At 37.7% G+C, this 22,830-nt stretch overlaps 1 protein-coding gene across 1 annotated transcript in view; it reads left to right on the forward strand.

Annotated features, from left to right (window-relative positions):
* The window catches only part of LOC102735617 (heterogeneous nuclear ribonucleoprotein A1-like), a 96,554-nt gene that overhangs the window by 45,849 nt on the left and 27,875 nt on the right, over positions 1-22,830 (forward strand). The window contains exon 2 of the mRNA XM_081818976.1: positions 22,629-22,756. Within this exon, the coding sequence (XP_081675102.1) occupies positions 22,629-22,756 (128 nt within the window). The remainder of the gene's footprint in view (positions 1-22,628; positions 22,757-22,830) is intronic.

The raw sequence follows: 22,830 nt of genomic DNA on the forward strand, positions 1-22,830 counted from the left end.
CTGCCTAAGGGCAGGTGGTCTAGCTTTGAAAGATGCTAATATTCACCATTCAATTAGAATCTCCCCCACTGTTTCATTGGAATTGGCCTTTTTTGTTTAGCATTAGCAGGGGAACCAAGAACTGTCTTTCCTTCAGGCTGAGCACTGGGGAATAGGTGTTCTGAATATCAACTTAAAAGCCAGAAAACAAGAAAAAAAATATTTCAGGTAACAGAACATCTACTGAGCTCTACAGAATATAATTACTAAAATCATCTTGGATAGCTGTGGAGGAAAACACAAAGAGCTTTTGGCAAGTACTGGTTCCTGGGTAGATTTTTAAACATCTATTCTAGGACACTATGTGGATATATCAAAGTAGAAGATGCATATCTGAAACAATCAGAAAATAACTGGATGGAAGAAAAAAAGGAAAAACAACACTGTCTGCAGCAGCCACTGAACTACAGCAACCCGTGAAATGGAAGGACGGATTCAACTGCAAGAGACTCTTGTAGAAATTAAATGAGATTGTGTGGAGAATACTCATTTCGAGGTTCTTAGATTGACAGAATGTAAGAGTTAAAAGGAATCTGAAAAGAACAGTCTGCCTAACTTTCTTATTTTGTGCTTTATTTTATTTGATAAGAGTGCATTGGGGAGGACATCTGGGTGGCTCAGTCGGTTAACTGTCTGCCTTCGGCTCAGGTCATGATCCCGGGGTCCTGGAATCAAGCCCCATTGGGTTCCCTGCTCAGTGGGGAGCCTGCTTCTCCCTCTGTCCCCCCCCACCACCGCTCATGCTCTCACTCTTGTGCTCTCTCTCTCATGCTGTCTCTCTCAAATAAATAAGTAAAATCTTGAAAAAAAAAAGTGCATCAGGGAAAAAGTAGATAATTAATAGTATAAATAGGACTAGCTACAGGTTTCCTAACTCCTGGGCTCTTGTCTTTCCTATCATAGTTCTTACCATCTATATTTTGTAGAGTAGTTTACAGTGTTGTCACATATTTCATTATATTTTCACACAATGTAAGATGTCAGAAAAGGCATCAGTCCATTTCAAAGATGATGCATTTACTTAAATGTAATTAGATATAGAAAGTTTAGTGTCTTAACATTAGCTACGTAGGTAATGATACCAATAAGACCAAACCTCAGGCCTCCAGCTTTCCAGTTTTATATTCTTCCTACTGGTTCAGATGTCCCACGTAAACAGAAATACTGGTAATTTACAACATCATATGATATCTCCACTGGAGATTAAATGACTGTGCCTACTGAATATTGACTGAATGTTACCAAATACAAATACTTGTTACACTAAATTCTAAACAGTAATACCTTGGACCAATGTTCTTTTATAACAAATCTTTTCGTAAAGAAGCCCGTGATAGAAAGCAAAACAAAACAGAGCTAATAGGCACATAGCAGCAAGCCTTCACAGGTGGCAAGATTTAAAACCAACCAAGCAACTACTTACTCAAGGTGTTTTGTTTTTTTTTTTTTGGCCTTGACTATTTTAAGAAAAGTATAGTGACCAAAGCTGAAACCTAAAATAGTACAGGATGGGGAACAGAGTGAAAGGGCTTCTGATGGAGCAATAGATGTAAAGGGGGGGATGAGAGGGTGACAAAGGTTTTCCTGTTAGAAGGACTGAAAGAAGATGGTGGGAGAAGGAGCAGGGGACATAGTGGCAGAAGGTAGGACTGGATTGGAAGGCTGGGGCCACAACTACTGGGTGCTGCCAGCCCTGTCAAGACCTCGAACTCCATCTAAGGGGCAGCTAGAGGACAATGAAAGGACTCAATTGGGGAAGATGTGAATAGATGCAAATTTCAGAAAATTACTCAGGCCAGTTAGTGGACCAGTTAGGAGGTTGTTACTCTCTTTCTGGAGAGAGATAATAAGGGCATAAAAATAGTTGCACAAAATTGTTGGACTCACAGGACACAATTTTGTGGCCTCGATTCCATACTTTGATTTTACATTACTTATCTGCTGTTTTTCTTCCCTGTTGAAAATTTTAAGATACAACCAATCAAATGCAGAGATATTTTAGGAGCAGGAGCCTCTGGAACTACACACTCCCTTAATCCTGTGAGCCTTCCAGGTTCTGAAGGTGATATGCTAGGGGCTGGTCTGGCTGAAACACATCAACTCTCATTCTGTAACAACACCCCCCTTCCCATCCCTATCTTTACCCCAGTCTAGGCCACTGTTTTGAAATCTTTTTCCTAAATCCAGCAATAGTTTTCTTCTTCAGCTCTAAGTTTTCTGCACGTTTTCTTGACACAGGCCCCTTTTCCATAGGACTCTAATTATTTTGACCTCTGCTTTCTGAAGAGGAAGTTTGACAGAGATGTGTATTCTCTTCATTAACAAAAGAGTAACTGATCCTGAGTTTGTTGGTGCAATATATTTAAAATTGCTCTTTGCAATGTCCACAAGTTTATCCTCTTCTCTTGGGCTCCCACATTCCCTCTGTGTCCCCTGGAGAGTCTCTGCCTCTGTATCCATATAGTAACAACCTTGAGCAGCAGAGCTGGTCTCAGAGATCACCTTGGCCAGGATACTGCAGAAGGAAGCTGAGCGTCAAGAGAATGAAGTAGATGAACTCTCAGATTCTGTGCTCTCTGCTGGAGTGCTGTTTCCTAAAAATTCATCAGACCACACATTACACACACACACACACACACACACACAAGGCATCATACTTTGAAGGTTATGAAAGTAAATTTTGCCTGATTTTAACCAAATTCATATTCTCCCACAAAAGGGCATGAAGATAGCTTTTTATTGTTTTGATTACCAGAATGGTTTTTGGCAATATAACAACGGAAAACAACTGAAATGTTTGGGGTGATTAACTTATGTCCTGCAGATTATTAAAGGCTACATGGGTAAAACCAGATTCCAATTCAGTTTGATTCTTTGATGAAGAGAAACTGAAAAGAAACTGACCTGAGTTTACACAAGTCCCATCTGTACTAAACTTTTCACATTCCCAAAGTGGTGTTATTTATGACTACATTATTCTGACATTGGGAAAGGAATGTACTGAATAGAGCCACAGGGTCTTAATTCACTGCGATGGTTGAGAGTGAAGTCTCCCTGGAAAAAAAAAATTGATATTCACACTGTCAATCATCCCACAAAGAGATAGATCCTAAGACAAGAAAAGAGGGCTTGAGAGATGTATGTCAGTCCCTGAGGACAAAGAGAACCTTTTCATTTTCTAGATTTAGGAACTCATCTTGATGAACACTAAAGCCTGAATACTATACAGCAGCTTTAGTGACTGGGAGGGGCTGAGCTGTCTCTGGCTACCAGGAGTGAAGCAAAAACTTGCCCCATGAGAAATTCCGAGAAGGATCTGGAACAGAGGCAGTGATTTAAGATGTCTTATATAGGTTGCACTTCCCTTCTTTTATCCTCAAATAATCCTTAAAATGCACAAAATCCTAAAAATCTTAAAATGTTAAAATATACGTTCTGACCTCTGTTTGAGTAGGGGAAAGAATAGAGCCCACAGTTGGAGGGGACTGGTTCAATACAGTAGTCTACCTTTTCCCGAGGCCAACATAGCATTGGCAGCAGCCGTCATAGTTGAAGAAAACCGTGCCCACAGAGCGATGCTCTCACGGAACTAGGGCAGCAGCAAGCACCAGCTGCAGATGGAGTCTGAACAACTGGTGTCTCAGCTTGGGCTGTGGTTGCCTGTGCCATCGGGGCCTGCGGCTAGTTCTTGCTCTGCCAGCAAGCAGGGAGAACAAACCTCACGTCTTGTTGGGAATGAGGAGTGAGCATACATCATAGTTCAAGTCAGAACCCCACCCAGCAGATCACCATTAGAACATCATCCACAGGTTTGCTAATTATGCAGTTTTCAGTTGCTTTTGTTCTTATTCATTGCTTAATTTATATATGTGGTATATCACTGGTTAAAGATAGGAAGCTAGGGGTCCCTGGGTGGCTCAGTGGGTTAAGCGTCTGCCTTCGGCTCAGGTCATGATCCCGGGGGCCTGGGATGGAGCCCCACATCGGGCTTCCTGAGGGAGCCCACTTCTCTCTCTGCCATTCCCCCTGCTTGTGCTCTCTCTCTCTGTCAAATAAATAAATAAAATCTTAAAAAAAGAGAAAGATAGGAAGCTAAAGGACACTGATGTTGAGAATACAAACTCATAAGGAACATAATTCTATATATTTCCTTAAGATTTTCTTTATCACATGTTGCTTTCCATTGACCAGAATATTTATATAACACATCAAGGTGTCTCCAGCTGTACAAAAACCAGTGTTAAAAGGGAAAACCTTTCACCACGAATATGGGGCTTTTTTTGTTTAATGGGATTAAAGATTATCCATAACAAAATATTCTTTTTGAGAACAAAGATTGGTAATGAACAACATAAATCCTTTCTCTCATTTCATCTTTTAAGAACAAAAACATGATTATGTAAATAAAACTTTATGTTTTTAAGAGCAAAATACAAGAATTTCAGTCTTATAAAATAAGCAGTTTTTTTCCATGATGAATCAAACTAGCTCACTATGACCTACACAACAAAATAAGCAGTTTTGTTAATATTGCCACATATAGCTAAGTTTATATCTGCATTTTAATGTATATTTAGTTCCCAACTAAACATGATAGATATCATTTTACATTTCTGGTCCCTTAGTAATGTTTTCAGTTACATAATTAATTTTTAAAAATTGAATAGCTAGTGTTAACTTGTTAAGTTAGGAAAAGTTAAATGTATTTTTATATAACCATTATTAAGATTGTATTTAAACAAGTAAATAATTAAGGTAACCATATGATTTGTCATCCAAATCAGAACAGTGTGAGAGTAGAAGGCACTACTAATAATCACCAGGATAATATGTAAAATCCAGGGCTGTCCTGATGAAACCAGGACTCTCGATTATACTACTAAAATTATAATACTTAATAAATCATTGGTTTATTTTTTAAACATTTATAATTATTTGTTATACAATCTGTAAGATGATGAGATGATTTTTTAAAACCTCAGGGAGTCAATGAGATAATATATTACTGTAGAAGGAATTTATGAGCCTGATGAGCCTAAGAGAGTATTATTTTTATCCATTATATTCATTTCACAAATGAGGGTCCTAAGCCTAAATAGTCTAAAAGCCATGACCAAGGTATCATAGTTAAACTAGAGGAAACTTTCATGACCCTGAGTTATACCGAATATCTAGATGATGGATGGTAATTATAGGCAAATTCATAACCATGCTTCAAAGAGCGAACCAAGGAACTAAAAATATAATTTTAAAAAGTACTTCATAAAATTCTAACAATGTGAAATAATTAGTCCTTTTAATAAAAATCATGAAAAATAATTCTTATTGTCAATAATACTCTAAGGCTTTATACCACATTTATTTGTAGAAACCCTCTTACCTGTCTCAGTGGCGGGAAAGATCCCTAAGGGCATCAGAAGTGAGAAGGAAATGTCTGGACTGGGCTGCTTCATATCTGGAGGCTCATGGGGAAGGCAGATTCTTTTTTTTTTAAAGATTTTATTTATGTATTTGAGAGAGAGAGAGAGCACAAGCAGTGGGAAGAGCCCAGGGAGGAGCGGGGAGAGAGGAACAAGCAGACTCCATGCTGAGCACCAAGCCCAATGTGGGGTTCGATCCCACAACTCTGATTCTGCAACTCCAAGATCACGACCTGAGCTGAAATCAAGGGTCGGATGCTTAACCAACTGAGCCAGGCGCTCTGGGGGAGGCAGATTCTAATATAACAGACAACCAAGTCTATATCCCCACCCAGCCCCTCCGATATGGTGGTTCACTTAAGTAGTAATAGCTCATGAGAAAGTGCACTGAAGAAAAGATAATCACAGCACCCAAATGTAGATCCAAGATCTGGGTAAGCAGAGCCAATCAACAGCAGTGGACCAAAGTCCATCTGATCTGTGCAAACTGTTCACAACACTGAGACAAAGTGGCTAGATTAGGCTTTAGTTCTCATGCTGTTTTCCACTTACAAACAGGTTCAACCCCTAAGATTCAATAAACCTCAGAATCCTTGGGCAATTTGGGGGAGGAGGGCAATGGGGGTCTCAATAAGACACCATAGGACATTCTGCAGAAGGGCAGAAGGGGCGCCTTCAGCAATTAAGTGGAAAAATAAGACATGTCTATACTTGTACTCCAGGTAGGTGATATGGTTAATACCATTTACACAAAAACCATTCTCAGGTGGTATTTTTATTGTGCTTAAATTCAAATTGTATGGTAATAGGCAAATGTAGACTTTATAAATCATATATCTGGATAGTTTAAATGATTCCTATATGATTCCAGTATATTTGCTGGCAAATTGGAAAAGGAAAAGATGAAGAGAAGTTATGTCTAATTAAAGGAAATTAAAGGCAACAAGTGAGTAGAACAACAAAGAAAAGTGAAATAAGAGTAATGATGAGGGAAGCCAATGATGGCGCCTAATGGGGGAAAGTCCTTCCATTGTTACTTAGTGGCAGCTTTTCTCCATGTATTTTGTCTTTACAGTAAACTTAACATAGTCCCTTGAGTTCTATAGAGAAGAGAATGTAAGATTTGAAGACACAAAACTTGATCTCATATCCTTGCCTCACCTTGACCTTGAGCATATCCCTTAGCGCTTTTTGTCCTTGTTTTCCTTTACTAGAGGAGCAGGAACACCTTACTCACAGGGCTTGCTGAAAGGAATAAGTAAGATGACCATAGGAGCATGCTTGACATATATAAGACCATCGAATATGTTGCTTTTTTCCAAGAATATTTAAAATGATCTTGAAGAATACTTTTAAAGATAGAATGTGTAGAAAAAGAGAGAAATAAGAAAGGAAATATGGAACTTGAAAAGTCTTGAAAGTAATGAGTTAACAGCCATTTAAAAGTGCTCATTAGCATCTGATAACCTTTGCAGTTGGCAAAGTGCTGTTCTGAAGATTCTATTGTTATATGTTATATAAGTTGCAATTAGTGAAATAAGGAAGAATGAAAACTCAATCTATCAGAAAATTGCCAGTTAGCAGGACAGGGATTAAGAATATAATTGTAGTTTGAGAAGAGAGATTAATAATTAAAAGGTCAAGATGGTTTACCCCTTAAGAACTCATGTAATAGGGAGTTTATAATGCAAATCATAGCTCCTATTAGCTATGTGAGGGGAAAACTTCACTTCGAAGCATGCAAACTTCTAAAAGAAAACAGGCCATCTGTTTTCCATACCTAGAAAATTCCTACCCTTCTGCTCTTTGGTCCGGTCATCACCATCACCACCATTAGACATTCAATAAATATACTCTGATCTCCAGCACCCAAGGACAGTGAGGGTGGCAATAGACATCCTTTACCTGTGTGTTCTCACTACTGACACCCAGGGTGGTCACACCAACCTCTGCACAGCTCTACGCTATATGTGAAGCAGCCTTCTAGGGATGGCCTCACCTATCTCCTCCAAGTGCTTCTGAGACTTGCTCTTCAATGTCAGCTGGCCCTTCTGATCACAGACCACTCTTGCCTCTGGTCAACGTACTGATGTCATATTCACCTAGGTTGCCAGAGAGGATACACCAGAAAAAGGACAGACATCCTTTCTGTGAATGATACCACTCTATTCTTTTTTTTTTTTTTACCACTCTATTCTTTCTGCCCAGGGACCCTTTGCTTATCCTGTCTACTGGTGGAGGTGTGTGGACGGCAGGGATGCAGTCAACACTGAAAGAGATCCCATTCTAGGAGTTCAGTGATTATGGCCAAAAGAGGTCAAGAGAAGGCCTGGTTTAAAGATCTGGTTTCCTATGTTTACAGTATAAAATTCTGAATGGTAAATTTAACATGATGAGAAAATTAATCATTGCTCACATTTTATTGCAACTTGCCGTGAGAGTTACATTTTTGTTCATCAACAATGAAATAGTATTCAACCCTTGACATTGGACATGACTATTCATAGGTAGCATGAAGAGTGATGCAGTGTCATGAATAATTGTGCACACAGTATTGAATTAGTGGTTCTAGAGAATTGCAGAAGCAAAAAGATCTTTACTGTTTCTGTACAAATGACTCCTGGATAGTCAGGTCCTGGCACGGTGAGTAATAAAAGGATTGCTGCCTTTTTCACACAGTGGGAAATAGGAAACTGATGAGGAATTGTGGACCATTTGACAATAAAGAATACAAAGAGAGAGTTTCTGGATCTGAACAGGAAAAGATCATGCTTGGACAGTATTAAAAAAAATCTTCATGGGACAATATACAAATACCTAAGTATTTCTCTATATCTTCATCAATAAATCCCTACACCTTACATCAACCCATACACTTGGTAATACATTTTAAAATCAAATTGTTTGACCAGAGCCCTACAAAAATATTCTTAGTGTCCCAAACAATTGGTGGTGGCTTGGGGCTAGGGGATGCTCAGAGTGACAAAAATTGTGCTGAGCAAAAATTGTCCCTACACTTGGACACAGACCCATGTTCTTTGGCCAGACTTTAGCTCCCCAACAATCTGTTCTGCTAACTTCTTCTCACCAGTGGTGTTTTGGTCCTTTATTAAAATAAATCCTTGTTGGACCACCTTGTCAGTCCTCCAGGCATGTTTTACATAGCCTAATTAGAAAAAAAAAAAAAGTGGTCAACAATGTAAGCTAACCTCAGTGGTTCCTGTTGTACAAAACTTCCCATATTGATGCATGCTCAAGAGTGAATGAAGGTGAGGTTGAACAAAGGGAAATCATGAACAAAGGGAAAGGAGAGGGAAGGGCAGGGGAATTGGAGATCTGACATTTTTTAACTTAGCAGACTAGATGGCTGAGTGAATAAATTTAAGTAAAGGAATATGGGTCTATGCCAATTTTGAATATAGCATAAATTTGGTCATTCTTCTGTTCCTCCACATATATAATTCCTCATTGTTCCCAGGAAGTAACATTCCTTATCCAGAGAGGGGTATTAGAATCTATCTCCTGCCCTTCCTGGACAATCCATAAATAAATATCCTCTAGAGTACATTTCCGAAGTCTGAGCTATGTTGACTAGAATAATATGAGAACAATAGGTAGAAGATTCATTCCAAGGTCAGGTTTAACCTTTGAGGTGGCCTGTGGCCAAGCTTACCATGCTCTTAGGACTTCTGATATGGCAGATCAAAATAGTGTAGCAAGAGTATGCCTATTTGTTGCCTGGCCACTATTACATAATGTGAAGCTAATGACACAATATGCACTGGAGATGTTGCAAAAACTGAAAGCCAAAATTTTTCAACCATTTAAGTAATTATTCTGTCATTTTTGAGTGACATGCCTGGTGTGCAAAAAGCACAACAAAGACCTTATTTGTCACTTCTTTCAACCATGCAGAATGACCTCCCTCATGAGGATGAAGACAATAGCCAAGTGTCAAACATGTCTTCCTTGAGGGAACCAGAGGAAACCAGAGCAGTTGTACTCACGGAGCATGCCCAAATTTGTGTTCTCTTATAGCCTATGTTGAGAGTTATATCCTTTTAGCTAAATGCAACAGAGTGTAATTCATATATAAACACTGTGTTTGTCTTCAATTTCTCCCATCTTCAAATCCAGGCTTCTGTAGACCTAATTCATATGCCAAGTCCCTACTTGTTCTTCTGCATCACTGAATGGATTACTATTGAGCTCCAATGGGTTACACACATGCACACACCAAGAACAAGAGTTAATTTTCACAGTCAGCACATAAGGTGAATTTTACGTTTTGACCTTGTAAAAATACACACATGCAGAAATATACCTGAACAAATGTTGGACACACAATAATTACCCTAATACATATGATATATTCTGATATTTTCTATTTTATTTTTAATAATAATTTTCATGAACTGATTAGATGAACTAATAATGGGCTTCATCCTGTAGTTTAAATTCATTTTGCTCTATATCCACTTTGCAGATTGTACCCTAGAATCCATCAATGCCTAATCAATGAAATCCATTACAGAATTATCTGCCCTGCAGGCCTACCACTAGGTTATTTTCTTTCTTTACTTCTTGTCTCAAGTGAAAAAATTGTGCCAAGTATTTTACAGTTTTCTTAATTAATCTCTGAATTCAAAAGGAAAGCATGTACCCTCACCTTTAAGTAAATCTAAGAGTGAAGGGCTTCCTTTCCCAGAAAGATAAATATATACATTTGCACTTATAAACACACACACACACATACACATACACACACACACACACACAAGCTAGGGCTTAGAAAAAGGTCTGAAAGGAAAGACCCCAAAATTATAACAGTGATTATCTTAAGAGAGAAAGATCAAGGAAAAAAAAAAAAAGTGAAGGGAATGAGGGACTATCACTTTTTACCTTATGTATTTATGTTTTACTTTTTATAATAGACTTGCATCATTTCTATAATTCTTAAATTAATGAAGGTATGTTTAGTTTTAAAAATTTGAGAAACATAAAGATAAATATTTTAAAGCCGGTATTCCTACCTTCAGAGAAAATCAATATTAAAAATTTGATGTACTTTCTTTTAATCTGTTCTTCTGTGAACATACATACATAAACACACACAGAAGACTATAATTATAGTGAATACAGAGTTTTGTTCTTTTTCACTTAGCATTACAATAAAGGATGTTTACCTATGATGCTAAAAATTCTTCAAAAAGTTAATTTTTCATAATTGCTTATAGTTCATTAAATGGGTATTTTATAAAATAGAAAACTAATCATTTATTATCAAAACTATTTCCAAAATTTTTAGGTAACAAAAGCAAAAATAAACAAGTGGGACTATATCAAACTAAAAAGCTTCCACACAGCGAAAAAACATCAACAAAATGAAAAGGCAGCCTACTGAAAGAGAAAAAAGTATTTGCAAATCATATATATCTGATAAGAGGTTAATAACAAAACAAAGAGAGAACTCATACAACTCAATACAGAAAAAGCAATCCAATTAAAAAATGAACAGAGGATCTATTCAGATCCTTTCTTTTTTTCCAAAGAAGACATATAGGGGGCTAACAGGTTCATGAAAAGATGCTCAACATCACTAGTCATCAGGGAAATGTAAATCAAAACCACAATGAGATATTACCTTATACCTATTAGAATGGTTATTATCAAAAAGACATGAAATAACAAGACAAAGATGTGGAGAAAGGGGAGCCTTTGTGTACTGTTGGGAATGCCAATTGAGGCAGGGAGAAGACCATGGTCACACAACAAAACCAGGCCAAGTCCTTATTGACTCCAGCCTATCCAGACCTCTCTTCCTTTTAGCATTAGAGTCTATATATATATACTCTTCCTTTAAATCTACATCACACATTTTGTATTCCTAAACATATTGTGGGCTTTTCAAGGGCATGTACTACTTTTCTTCTATTGTATATAGTGTAGAATTGGACCCTAAAGGAACTCTGAGCTTCCATTTACAGCAATGACAGAGTCCATAATCCAGACAACCTTGTATAAAATGTGAATAAGATTTGCTTTAAGGCACCAGACTCAACAAGATAGTGAGTAATTACCAAGCTATGATCCAGAAGAAGAGCGAAATCAAGAGAGGCAAGTCAAAATTTAGACTCGCTTTTCCCCTGGGGCGCTTGCTAACACTGAAAGAGGCTGAGCAGCACGCTGGTCATATCCCAGGAATAGGTAGATAAAAGTTGGAGTCAAGGAGCTGCTGGATAGTACAAGGAAAGGCTTATAAATCCCATGCACTTTGGGTTAAGACTCTGGAGAGCTGTATTTTGGGAGTACAGTGAACTAGAAGTGGCCCTCCATTTACAGCCAAACTTTCAATCCTTTCAATCCCAGACATTAAATTGAGGATCCCGGATTGCAAGTGCCCAGAGGCAACTACAGAAACAAAAGTAAATCATCTCTAGAGAAAGATATTATACTAGCCTCAATTCCTACAAACAATTTTTTTAAAGATCTATTTACTTATTTTAGAGAGAAAGAGAGAGAGAGACAAAGAGCAGGGGGAAGGCCAGAGGGAGAAAACCTGACTCCCCACTGACTGCAGAGCCCAATGAGGGGCTGGATCCCACAAACCTGAGCTGGGATCATGACCTGAGCTGAAATCAAGAGTAGGGAGCTTAACTGACTGAGCCCCCTATAAACAACTTTTAAGTACAATGTCTGGCTCATAATCAAAAACATCCACACATGTGAAGAGACAACATAAAATACGTGAGAACCACCAGAAACAACAGGCAATTTAAAAGGCCTATCGGGGCTGTAGCTGTTGGTGTGATCAAACAGGCTTTAAAATAACTATGCTTACTGTGATTAAGGTTATAAAGTTACAACTGAGAATTTCCACACAGCTGGAAACTATGAGAAAAGACAGAACATTTTTAAAAACACATAGAAATTCTAGAAATTTGAAATACAATTAACGAAATGAAGAACTCAATGATTGGTTGAACACCAACTTAGATACAATGAAGAGAGAATTAGCGAAATAATATATAAATCAGAAGAAACAATTTAGAAAGAAGCACAAAGAAACAAACAAACAAAAAAGATAAATACAGAAGCAAGGATAAGAGGCATAGAGAATAGAATGAGAAGTTCTAAACCAAGTATAAAACCCAGTCCCAGAAAAAGAGGGGTGAGAGCATGGGGCAGAAGTAATACTTGACCAACCATTGAGAATATTCCAAAACTGACCACTCTAAGACACAGTTCAAGAAACCCTACAAAACCAAGGGGTGAAATAAAAAGAAATACATGAGTAGACACATCTTAGTAAAACCAATTATAATAATCAAGAACAGATTGTCTGGAAAATAGCAGAGGAGAAAAGATTACCTCAAAAGAAGCAATAATTACACTGAAAATTGACTTCTCAAAAAAACCAGTGAAAGCCAGAGATAATGATATTTGTAAACTGCTGAGAGAAAATAAGTACTAATTTATATTTCTAATGAAGGTAAAACAGAAACATTTTTGGATAAATAAGAACTAAGAAAATTCATTAACAGCAGACCAATATTAAGATAAATAAGTAAGGGCATTCTTTAGGTGGGAGAAAATGAAACCAAATGAAAAATAAAAGATGGAAAAAAAAAAAGAAGAAATAGCAAATAACATTATAACTTTATAAGTAGATATATATATGAATGCTGTTTATGTGAAATAGTAATTAAAATTAACAACAAAAACAGCATTTAAGTTGAGGGCAGTAAATGGCATTAAGATGCTCTAAGATACTGTATTTTTTGGAAATAGGTTAAAAGTAACAATTAGCATTAGACTTTGATAAGTCAAGGATACAGGCTGCAACCCTAGGATATCACTGAAGAGTACATAAATTCTAAGCTAATGGATGAGGGAAATGGAAACAATTTAAAAGTATCAATCCAAAAGAAGGAGAAAATACAGGACAATTAGGACAAATAGGAAGCACATAATAAGATGGGAGATTTAAATCCAAGTAGATCACAAATTACACTAATATAAATGTTAAATGCTCCAATTAAAATGCAGATTATCGGACTGGTTTTAAAAAAAAAAAACGACTGCATGCTATATATAAGAGACATGTCTCAACAGATGGATACAGAAAAAAATTTTTTTAAAAGGATGAAAAAGATAGATTTTGCAAACAGTAACAAAAAATATTTAGCTATGGTAGTGCCCAGTCAAGTAGATTTTAAGGCAAAAATCATTACAAGAGATAAAGAGGGACATTTTTGTTGATCAACAACTATATACCTGTGAGATAGCTAAAATTAAGGAATGAAGCAAAGGAGAATATGGCAAAATAATTCTCATGCATTCCAAGTAGGAGTATGAATAAGCTCATTTGGAAGACATTCTAGTATTCTGTATTAAAGATGAAGAGGCACATACCTGTTATGGACTGCATATTCATATGTTGAAACCCTAACCCCCAAGGAATGTTATTAGGAGGTGGGGCCTTTGGGAGATAAAAAGGTCAGGAGGTTGCAGGCCTCATGATGAGATTAGTGCCCCTGATAAAAAGAGACACAAGAGCCTTGCTTCCTCTCTGTCCCTGCTCTCTACTTTGTGAGACACAGTGAAGAGATGGTCATCTGCCAACCATGAAGAGGGCCCTGGTCAGACACTGGATCTGCCAGCGCCTTCAAGGACCTCCCAGCCTCCAGAACTATGAGACATAAATATTTGTCATTTAAGCTACTCCGTCTCTGGTCATTTGTTATAGTGGCTCAAACTGACTAAGATAGTACCCTATGACCCAACAAAATCCATTCAAAGATATAGAAAAATATATATATATGCATCAGGATTCACATACAAGAATGTTCATAGTAGCACTACTCATAGTTTCCCAAAACTGGGAGCTCCCAAGTTTTTATGAACATTAGAACAAATAAATAAATTGAAAATACTCATACAATGGAGTAGTATAAAGCAATTAAGATGAATAAATTATATTATGAACAGCAACGTGAAAAAATATTTCACAAATATCTTATAAATACTATTTTTAGCAAAAGATGCCAGATACATAAGAATGCACGATTTCCTTTGAAAACTAATCATTACTAAATTATAGCACTTAGAAATACATATGTGGGTGATAAAACTCTAAAGAAAAGCAAAGAAGTGACACTATAAAGTTAGGATAGTGATAATCTTTGTGAAGAAAAACATAGGAGGTATTAACTAGAAGGGAGGATAAGGGACTTTTGGGATGCTGGCAATGTTCTATATCTTGACCTGTGTGGTAGTTTTACAGACAATCACTTTGTAATGATTCATTGAGCTATACATTTTTGCCTCTTTTGCATTTTATTCTGTTTCTATATGTGTGTTTTGTTTTGTTTTTTTATAATGTTTGAGGGGTGCCAGGGTAGCAAAGTCGGTTAAGCAACTGACTCTTGGTTTCAGCTCAGGTCATGCTCTCAGGGTCGTGAGATTGAGCCCGGCGTCAGGCTCTGTGCCCTGTGTAGAGTCTGCTTAAGACTTTCTTTCCCTCCCCCCTGCCCCTCCCCCTGCTCTCTAAAATAAATAAACAAAGCTTTAAAATATTTGAAATAAACATATAAATAAAAGCCCTTTGTGAGATTTGTACTTTACCTGATATGATCTGGACTATGTAGTGGATTGGTCAATTAAATTGGTTCATTAATCTAAGAATCATTTAAATTAAGACACCTCCATACCTAGAACATTTAATTTTCAGTTAAAATGTATATAATTCTACTCCTAGGTATTTATCCAAAATAAGTGAAAACATGTGTCCACAGAAATGCTTGTATAAGACCATTCATAGCCACTTTATTTCTAATAGCTTCAGAATGGAAATAACACGAATGTGTATCATTGCAATTTTCAATATATCTACATGATACACTGACATACAATTTGTGGTCTATCTCTACAAAAAAATACTATTCAGCAGTATAAACAAACGCACAACTGATTTACCCAACATGTGAATGAATCCAGTGATGTGCTGATAATTGGCTCTCCGGGGTAGGGAAAACCCTGATTTGTAGGGTTTGCCAATTTCTACCATGTAAATGTTTCCACTTCAATACTCCTAGTTCAGCTTGAAGTCACTGAATGCAGAGTTGGGAAGAGATGCACTCCCCTGACTCTTACAACCGGTATAACCTGGTGCTGGAGCACCATGGGTGAAGTCTCACAGACATTATGCTGAGCAAAAGAAGGCCACACACACAAAAGTACACACTATATGACTTCATTTATATGAAGTTTTAGAAAAATAGTCTAAAATGACAAAGAAAATCAGAAAAGTGCTCACATTTGGGGAGTTGGGGTGTACCATTCCCTGGCAAGGGGCATGAGGAAATTTTCTGCGGAGATAGAAATGCTCTGTATTGTGATAGGGTGGTTATATAGGACATATATAGGACAAGTATATCTATTTGTCAAAATCATACAGGTAAGGTTTGTGCATTTCCAAGTATATAAATTTTACCTCAAGCCAAAAGGAACCATAGTAAAATGATGAGAATAATGAAGCTGGGGGGATGAGAGGAAGTATGAATAACAGTACAGGAAAGACAGAAAGTTGATAATTGTTGAAGCTAGGTGATGAGTATGGAAGTTCATTATATTCTCCTGTTTATCTTGTATATGTTTAACTTTTTCTGCATAAAAAGCTTAAAAATAGGGGCACCTGGGTGGCTCAGTCATTAAGCATCTGCCTTCGGCTCAGGTCATGATCCCAGGGTCCTGGAATCAAGCCCCACATCAGGCTCCCTGCTTGGCGGGAAGCCTGCTCCTCCCTCTCCCACTCCCCCTGCTTGTGTTCCCTCTCTCGCTATGTCTCTGTCAAATAAATAAATAAAATCTTTAAAAAAAAAAAGCTTAAACACAACACATACATAGATGAACATAGATCCACCAATTTTTCCGATGGACTACCATGGCTTTTTCTTAGATCAAGGGTCCTCCAGTTTTGCTTTGTGTTTGTTACAGACAATAACCCATATATTTCAAGTTGTTTTGCCTTGGAAGACAAAGACATGCATAAAGCCCTCATTATGCAGAATTCTAGATTGTCATGATTTTTCCTCTAACAGGTTTCCTCTTTAACAGTTGTCTTATCCATACCTAATTGGGTGGATTTTTTTCAGCCAACTAAATGTATTGTGCCTTTCCATAACATTAAACTTAGTTGCCATAAAATCAATAAGCTTCTTTATTTTTGCATTCACATTTTATCAATTTATATGATTTTTAAAACATGATATTAAAATAATAGTATACCTGGCATATACAGGTTTGGGAAAAAAGTCAAATTCAACTAACTAGCCCTTGGTAAGCAAACAACAACTCAACAACTCAACTAACGTACAGGGCTTCCAGGGTGCACAAGAAAATTCCCAACCACGTCCCAGGCTTACTGGACCAGCTGACACTCCCCATTCCCTCTGTTAAATACATAGACCAATGCCCATGGCTGTTAGATTCCTAGACTGTCTCATAGAAGTCTATTAACCTCTAATTTACCTCATTAATACACTATTGATACACTTCAACTGTAGCCAACTAAAATATGTATCATTTTGTCTGTTGGGGAATGCACTTTGAGTACCCACTTACACACATTTCAGCCTTCTGATGGTAGTAGTTCTACCTAGCAGTGACATTTGAGGTCAGAAGGAGAGAGAGATATGCTAGTAACTTATAAACTGAGTACCTTTGCATAAGTCATACCACCAAACTCCTCCAACAGTTGAGGAAGGCCAGAAACAAAAGACTACATACCTTATGATTTAATTACCATAAAGTTCTAGAAAGCTAATACAAAAAGAAAAAAATTTCAGAAGGGTGATCATCTTTGGGGATGGTGGGCAGTTTACTGAGAAGAGGCATGAAATGAATTTTAAACATACACAAAGGGCTTTTTCCCTGGAAACAGGGACTTCAGACCAACAGTCTTATTTTACACTTACAAGAATGGTAGAAAAGAGAAAAGAAAACTGGGCACAGCTCTGTCTAGTTATCTGTTTATCTAGCCTGAACTCACCTAGACAAAAGGTTGTTGTCTATTGCATTGTTTTACTTCCTGGAGGGGAAGTTAGAACATGAATAAAGAATGATTTTTTTTGTTCCAGAAGAGACTATGGTCAGATATACTCTGGCCAATGAATATCCTTCAATGGCTAACAATGGTCCTTCCTTTAGTCCTTTGAAAGTCAAGAGAGCAGGAGAGAATAACTCCATGACTGACAGCTCTGGAGTGGAACTCTGAACACCTGTGTAGGCTGGCCCTGAGGCCCTCAGTTCCATCCAGGTGCACCTTTTGGAAAATCTAGGTAATCTGACCCTCTCCATCTCTCTCCAGGTTAAGAATATTTAATTTCATATGTAATAATAATAATAATAATAATAGTTGTTATTACTATTATTATAGCAAGTCTTTATAGAGCTTTTAATGTGCACCAGGGAATAATCACTTTATATACATATTCTCATTTGACCTTTGCAACAATCCTGTACAGGAGACGCTATTATTGCCTACATTTTTTAAAATGGAAAAATGAGGCTCAGAAAGCTTGAATAACTATCCCAAGATTGCCTAGCTAAACAAGAGGAAGAGCCCAGATTCCCAGCCATGCAATCTGACTGCAGACTGCACCTCATTAGACACTGACAAGTTAAGTGACTAACACACTGTAAGGAGCTGGGGAAAATGTCAGCAAAGTACTCTCCTTCCTTATACTTAGTATTAGCCAGCAAGCTAAAAGATGCAGCTGATGAATTTTGGCCCAAATCTGCCCAATAAGCCAATGTCTCTAAAAGATGATGAAAACAGAAATGATGTGATTAGTGTCCTGGAAAACTAGCAGAGATATTTTTAAATCATAGGATTCAAAATCAAGAAGATCAACAAGAGCTCTGCATTTTTTTAGGCAAAAGGGAAAGGAAGAATAAGAGGGGAGGCCTAAATTTTTAAAGGACATTTTCCTTTATTTTAGAACATTATCATTTTTGCTCTAGGTTTCAAGAAGAAAGAAGAGTAATGTGTACCATTTCATATCCTTGCAATTTAGGTCAGACATGAATTATCAGAATTGAAATGCTTCCTATATTGTATATTGGATCAGTTTATTTTACTACTTTGATGTTTTCATTTTGCCCAAATTCAGACACATTTGGCTCCTGTCCCTGCAGACAAAGGAACTATTACTAGAGGTAAAACACATATGCATGTGTGTGAGTGTTTATACAGATAGAGGATAAAGATATATTTCTATCTTATCAAAATACAGACTTCTGACAAGTCAGAAAGAACAGACCATATTAAAACTATCACCATCAAACACAATGCTCAATGAGCTCTAGGCTAAATAAGAAGAAAAAAAATTTCTTTGTAAAAAGGAATTTCTTGTTTATCACCTTGAGATTTTTTTTTTCCCCAAGATCGAGTACCAAAATATTACAAGAGGATAATGGCATGATTAGCCAGATGACCTTGGGCAAGTCACTAAAATTCTTTTTATCTGAGAACAGGGAGCTGAGGTCAAATCTCCAACTCTGAGTTCTCCTTGAGCCCTAATTTTATGTAGGTCTCTGCTGCGGCATGGAGGGGGTAAGCCTTCAACGAAAGAAACTTTCCACGTGTTCCTTCTACCTCCTCATTCCATTTCCCCATTCTGTATGGAGGCACCTACACAATGATGGAGGCTGAACTAAGTGAGGCAATTGACATCTCTTATAGTTTGCCTCTAGCATTGCATCTGAGTTTTGAAAAGTCATCAGACATTAGAGGTATGTATTCCAAAGCCCTGTGAAACTCAAACTGTTCGATAAATCTTGTAAAAAAAAAAAAAAAAACCTAGGTTGAGTTGCAATAGGAAAAAGCATCTGGGTAACACTTACGGGAAGCTCCAGCTGATTGGGAATAAATGGGCTCTGTGCTCAGCAACAGCTGCAACAACAGAGGGCTAGCCTGGATAGGTGGATGCGTACAGAACAAGCTGAGCTGGGGCCTGGAATTTCCCGAAATGAAATCTGAGGAGTATTTAGGTTGACCTTCTCTCTCTCAGCACAGTTGACCCTTAAGAAATAAGAGATGACACATCCCAAAGCACACTAAACTTTTAAAACGGCAGCTCAAAAAAAAAAAAAAAAAGTTTAAAAATGCATGGGAGTCCTGCGATGCTGGCAGAATAAACTGGTTGATTTGACTGCCTTCTGTGTGGGGAATAAACAAAGAGATTATTTAAGAATCGTATATGCTGGGGCTGCTGTGGAATGCATAGTTTCCAGAAAACAGATGTATCTGTTGATTATAATCAGGCTTCCTACACTGCAGGATTCACTTTTCCATAGCAGTCAGAGTTATAATGACATAAAACAGAATGCCATGAACTGTATTTAGAAAAGCAGATCTAAGAAAAATACAGTGGGGAGAAAGATTGAAGTGTTTGGAAAAATATACATAAGCAGGTACAATATGGATGGGGAAACGTATTATTTTCCAATGACAGCTTCCTCAATAGTGTTTTCCAGAAAATTGCAGAAAAAATTTTCTTAGCAGGGAAATCATGGAAGTGGAGTCACCTCTTGGGTAGGTGTATAAGACACACCTTAAAAGGTATCTTTAGAGTAGGTTTCACATGTGGAAAGTGAGGCCATTATGAGCTTAGGTTACTCACTTCCATTTTGCCTAATAGGATGGGATTTAGTGAGGTAGAATAGAGTGGCACCTAGGATCCTGTCCTGGAGATAAGCCTCCTCTTCAAGCTATGACCGTGTGGAGTCACTTAGCCCTTGCTTCGCTCTGTTGGATCCTCATAACATACACCTAAAGGATTTTGTAAAAACTGCCTCATGTTCACAAGTATAAAAGAAATAAAAGCAGTCCTAAGGACAATCTGGCAGGAAGTGCTGGGAAATATAATGCTCCGCAATGATTCAGTTGGGAGGGACCTTAGGAGTCATTTAGGCTCTTAGCTTCCAAATGTTGGCTCGAGCACTGTGTTCTTTCTAAAGTAGTGATTAAAGAAAATAGAGATCAGAGATAGCGCTGATTCTATGTTACATATAGAATGTCTATAGACATAATGATTTTAGTAAACGATCCTACACTGAATGCAACAACACAAATAAAGGAATGGCAAAACTCAAGAGTTGTCTGTAATTCTCTTCTCCCATTTTCTTAATTCCACTCCTCTAACTCTTTTGGCCCCAACAGCAATAACTGCCCTTATCAAGGCTAACAGTCATGTTGTCAAATCTGCACTCAGTTCTCAATCTTCATCTTACCTGACCCCTGAGCAGTATCTGACATAGGTGATCATCCCCTCCCTCCTGAAACTCATTCGTCACTTAGATCAGGACCATCACACTCTCTTACTTCTTCTCTCGCTTCACTGGCTAATCCTTCTTATCATCCCTCATCCTTCTTCATCTAGCCTCTAAATATTGAAGTGAATTTGTAACATCTCCCAGGATTTATCGTATAGGACCTCAGTAATTCAAGCTTAAGGAAAAACAAAAAGAAAATCATGAGTTATATGGCAATTGGGTGCACCAAGAAAAGCAATTCTTAGCAGCGGGTGCTCTCAGAGGCTGCCTTGGAAACACCAGTCAGGGTAGACTCTGCTCCCTCCAGGCTCCAGGAAAACAGGCTGCTCCCATGCCCTTGTTACTTCTGCAACATAGAAAGCAGAGTAAACTCCTCTGTGGGGCCCTTCGTCTTATTCACATGCTGACACGTGATGACAGGGTGGCCATATAGTCTGGAAACATATGTTTGCCATACTTAATGCCATACTTAATGCCTGTCGCTGATAGGTTAAGAGAAAGTCATCCAGAGGGATGGTGAGAGAGTGGTAGGGTTTGATGCCTATACAGAGACTGATGAAAAGGCTGTGTCACACGCCATGCTCCTTGCAGTTTTGCACAGCGCATTATACTATACGTTGTGAAAGAGGGATGACACGGTGAACATACTATGTATCATAAGCTAATATCCACAAACTGCTTATCATGTGTATTCTCCTATGTTTCCAAGATTTTACTGCATGCTATAGACTGAATGTTTGTGTCCCCAAAATCCATATGTTGAAATCCTAATCCCCAATGTAATTGTATTTAGAGATGAGGGCTTTGGGTGATTAGGTTATGCGTGGAGCCCTCATGAACAAGATTAGTGCCCTTAAGAAAGAGGTCCTTTGTTCTTTCCACCATATGAAGACATAGCAAAAAAAACCAGCCAGCTATAAGCTGGAAGCGAGCTCTCACCAAACACGGATCTGTCAGAACCTTGATCTTGGACTTCCCAGCCTCCAGAACTGTGAGAAATAAATTTCTGTTATTTATAAGCCACCCAGTCTATGGTATTTTGTTATAGTAGCCCACACAGATTAAGACACTAGAGAATCTACTCCCGTTGAGCAAGGCAATAAATGTGTCCTGACTTGTTCTGGCCCTCTAATTCAAACGTTTATTGACAATATGAGCAGAGGTCCTTTGCTCCTGAAAAACAAAGGAGTTTTTGACCTCTACACAACTAACTGCCCAGATAATGAACAAGGAAATTAATACTCATGTAGTCCTGGCTGTACACTAGGCATAGTCCTGGAGACTTTCACACACCCACTCCATTTAACCCTTATGAACTCACAGGCAGAGATAGACCTTAATCCTCATTACAACCATATGAAGGGGATACTAACACCTTTCCAGCTCCAACAGGCTGAGGAACTGGGATTTAAACTCATTTCCTCTGTTTCTAAAACTAATTACCTCTCCTCCATGCCACATTATTTATTCCATTTTTATAAATGAGTAAGTGGGGATTTTAAGAGGTTGAAAATTTGTCTAAAATTACATGGCAAGACTGAAATTCAATCCTGGATCTTTCTGATTTTAGAATCCCATGTTCTTTCTGCTATATGGTAAAACAGTTATATATATTTTTGAAATTGACAATAAAGAGAGACGATAGAATAAATCAAAAAGGAATTTGGGGTCTAAGTCCTTATGCCAAACAAAAATGAGCTTGATATGTTAAAAAAAATGAACAGATTTCAGTACATTCATTATTTTGTATTTCTATGGCCTTGAGAAGTTGAGTTGGAACCACCCAGAATTAGGACCAAATTAATGTTGCATTCACTGCAATTGTTTCAGAATACAGGAGCATAGTGCTAATGAGGTCCGGATAAGAACTTCAGACTACCTAAATTTCTCTGTTTTAGAGCCCAAACTGCAAAGTTCACCCTACACAGTCAACTCAGAAACTCATCATGTTGGTCATGGTAGGACACAGGTAGAGATCTCAAGTCAGTATATCGTTATAAGTGCCAGAAGAACGAAGTTCAAGCCCATGTCC

This window comes from Leptonychotes weddellii, chromosome 5 (genome assembly GCF_054177405.1).
Source record: "Leptonychotes weddellii isolate Sample4059 chromosome 5, ASM5417740v2, whole genome shotgun sequence".
In the NCBI taxonomy this organism is placed as follows: Eukaryota; Metazoa; Chordata; class Mammalia; order Carnivora; family Phocidae; genus Leptonychotes; species Leptonychotes weddellii.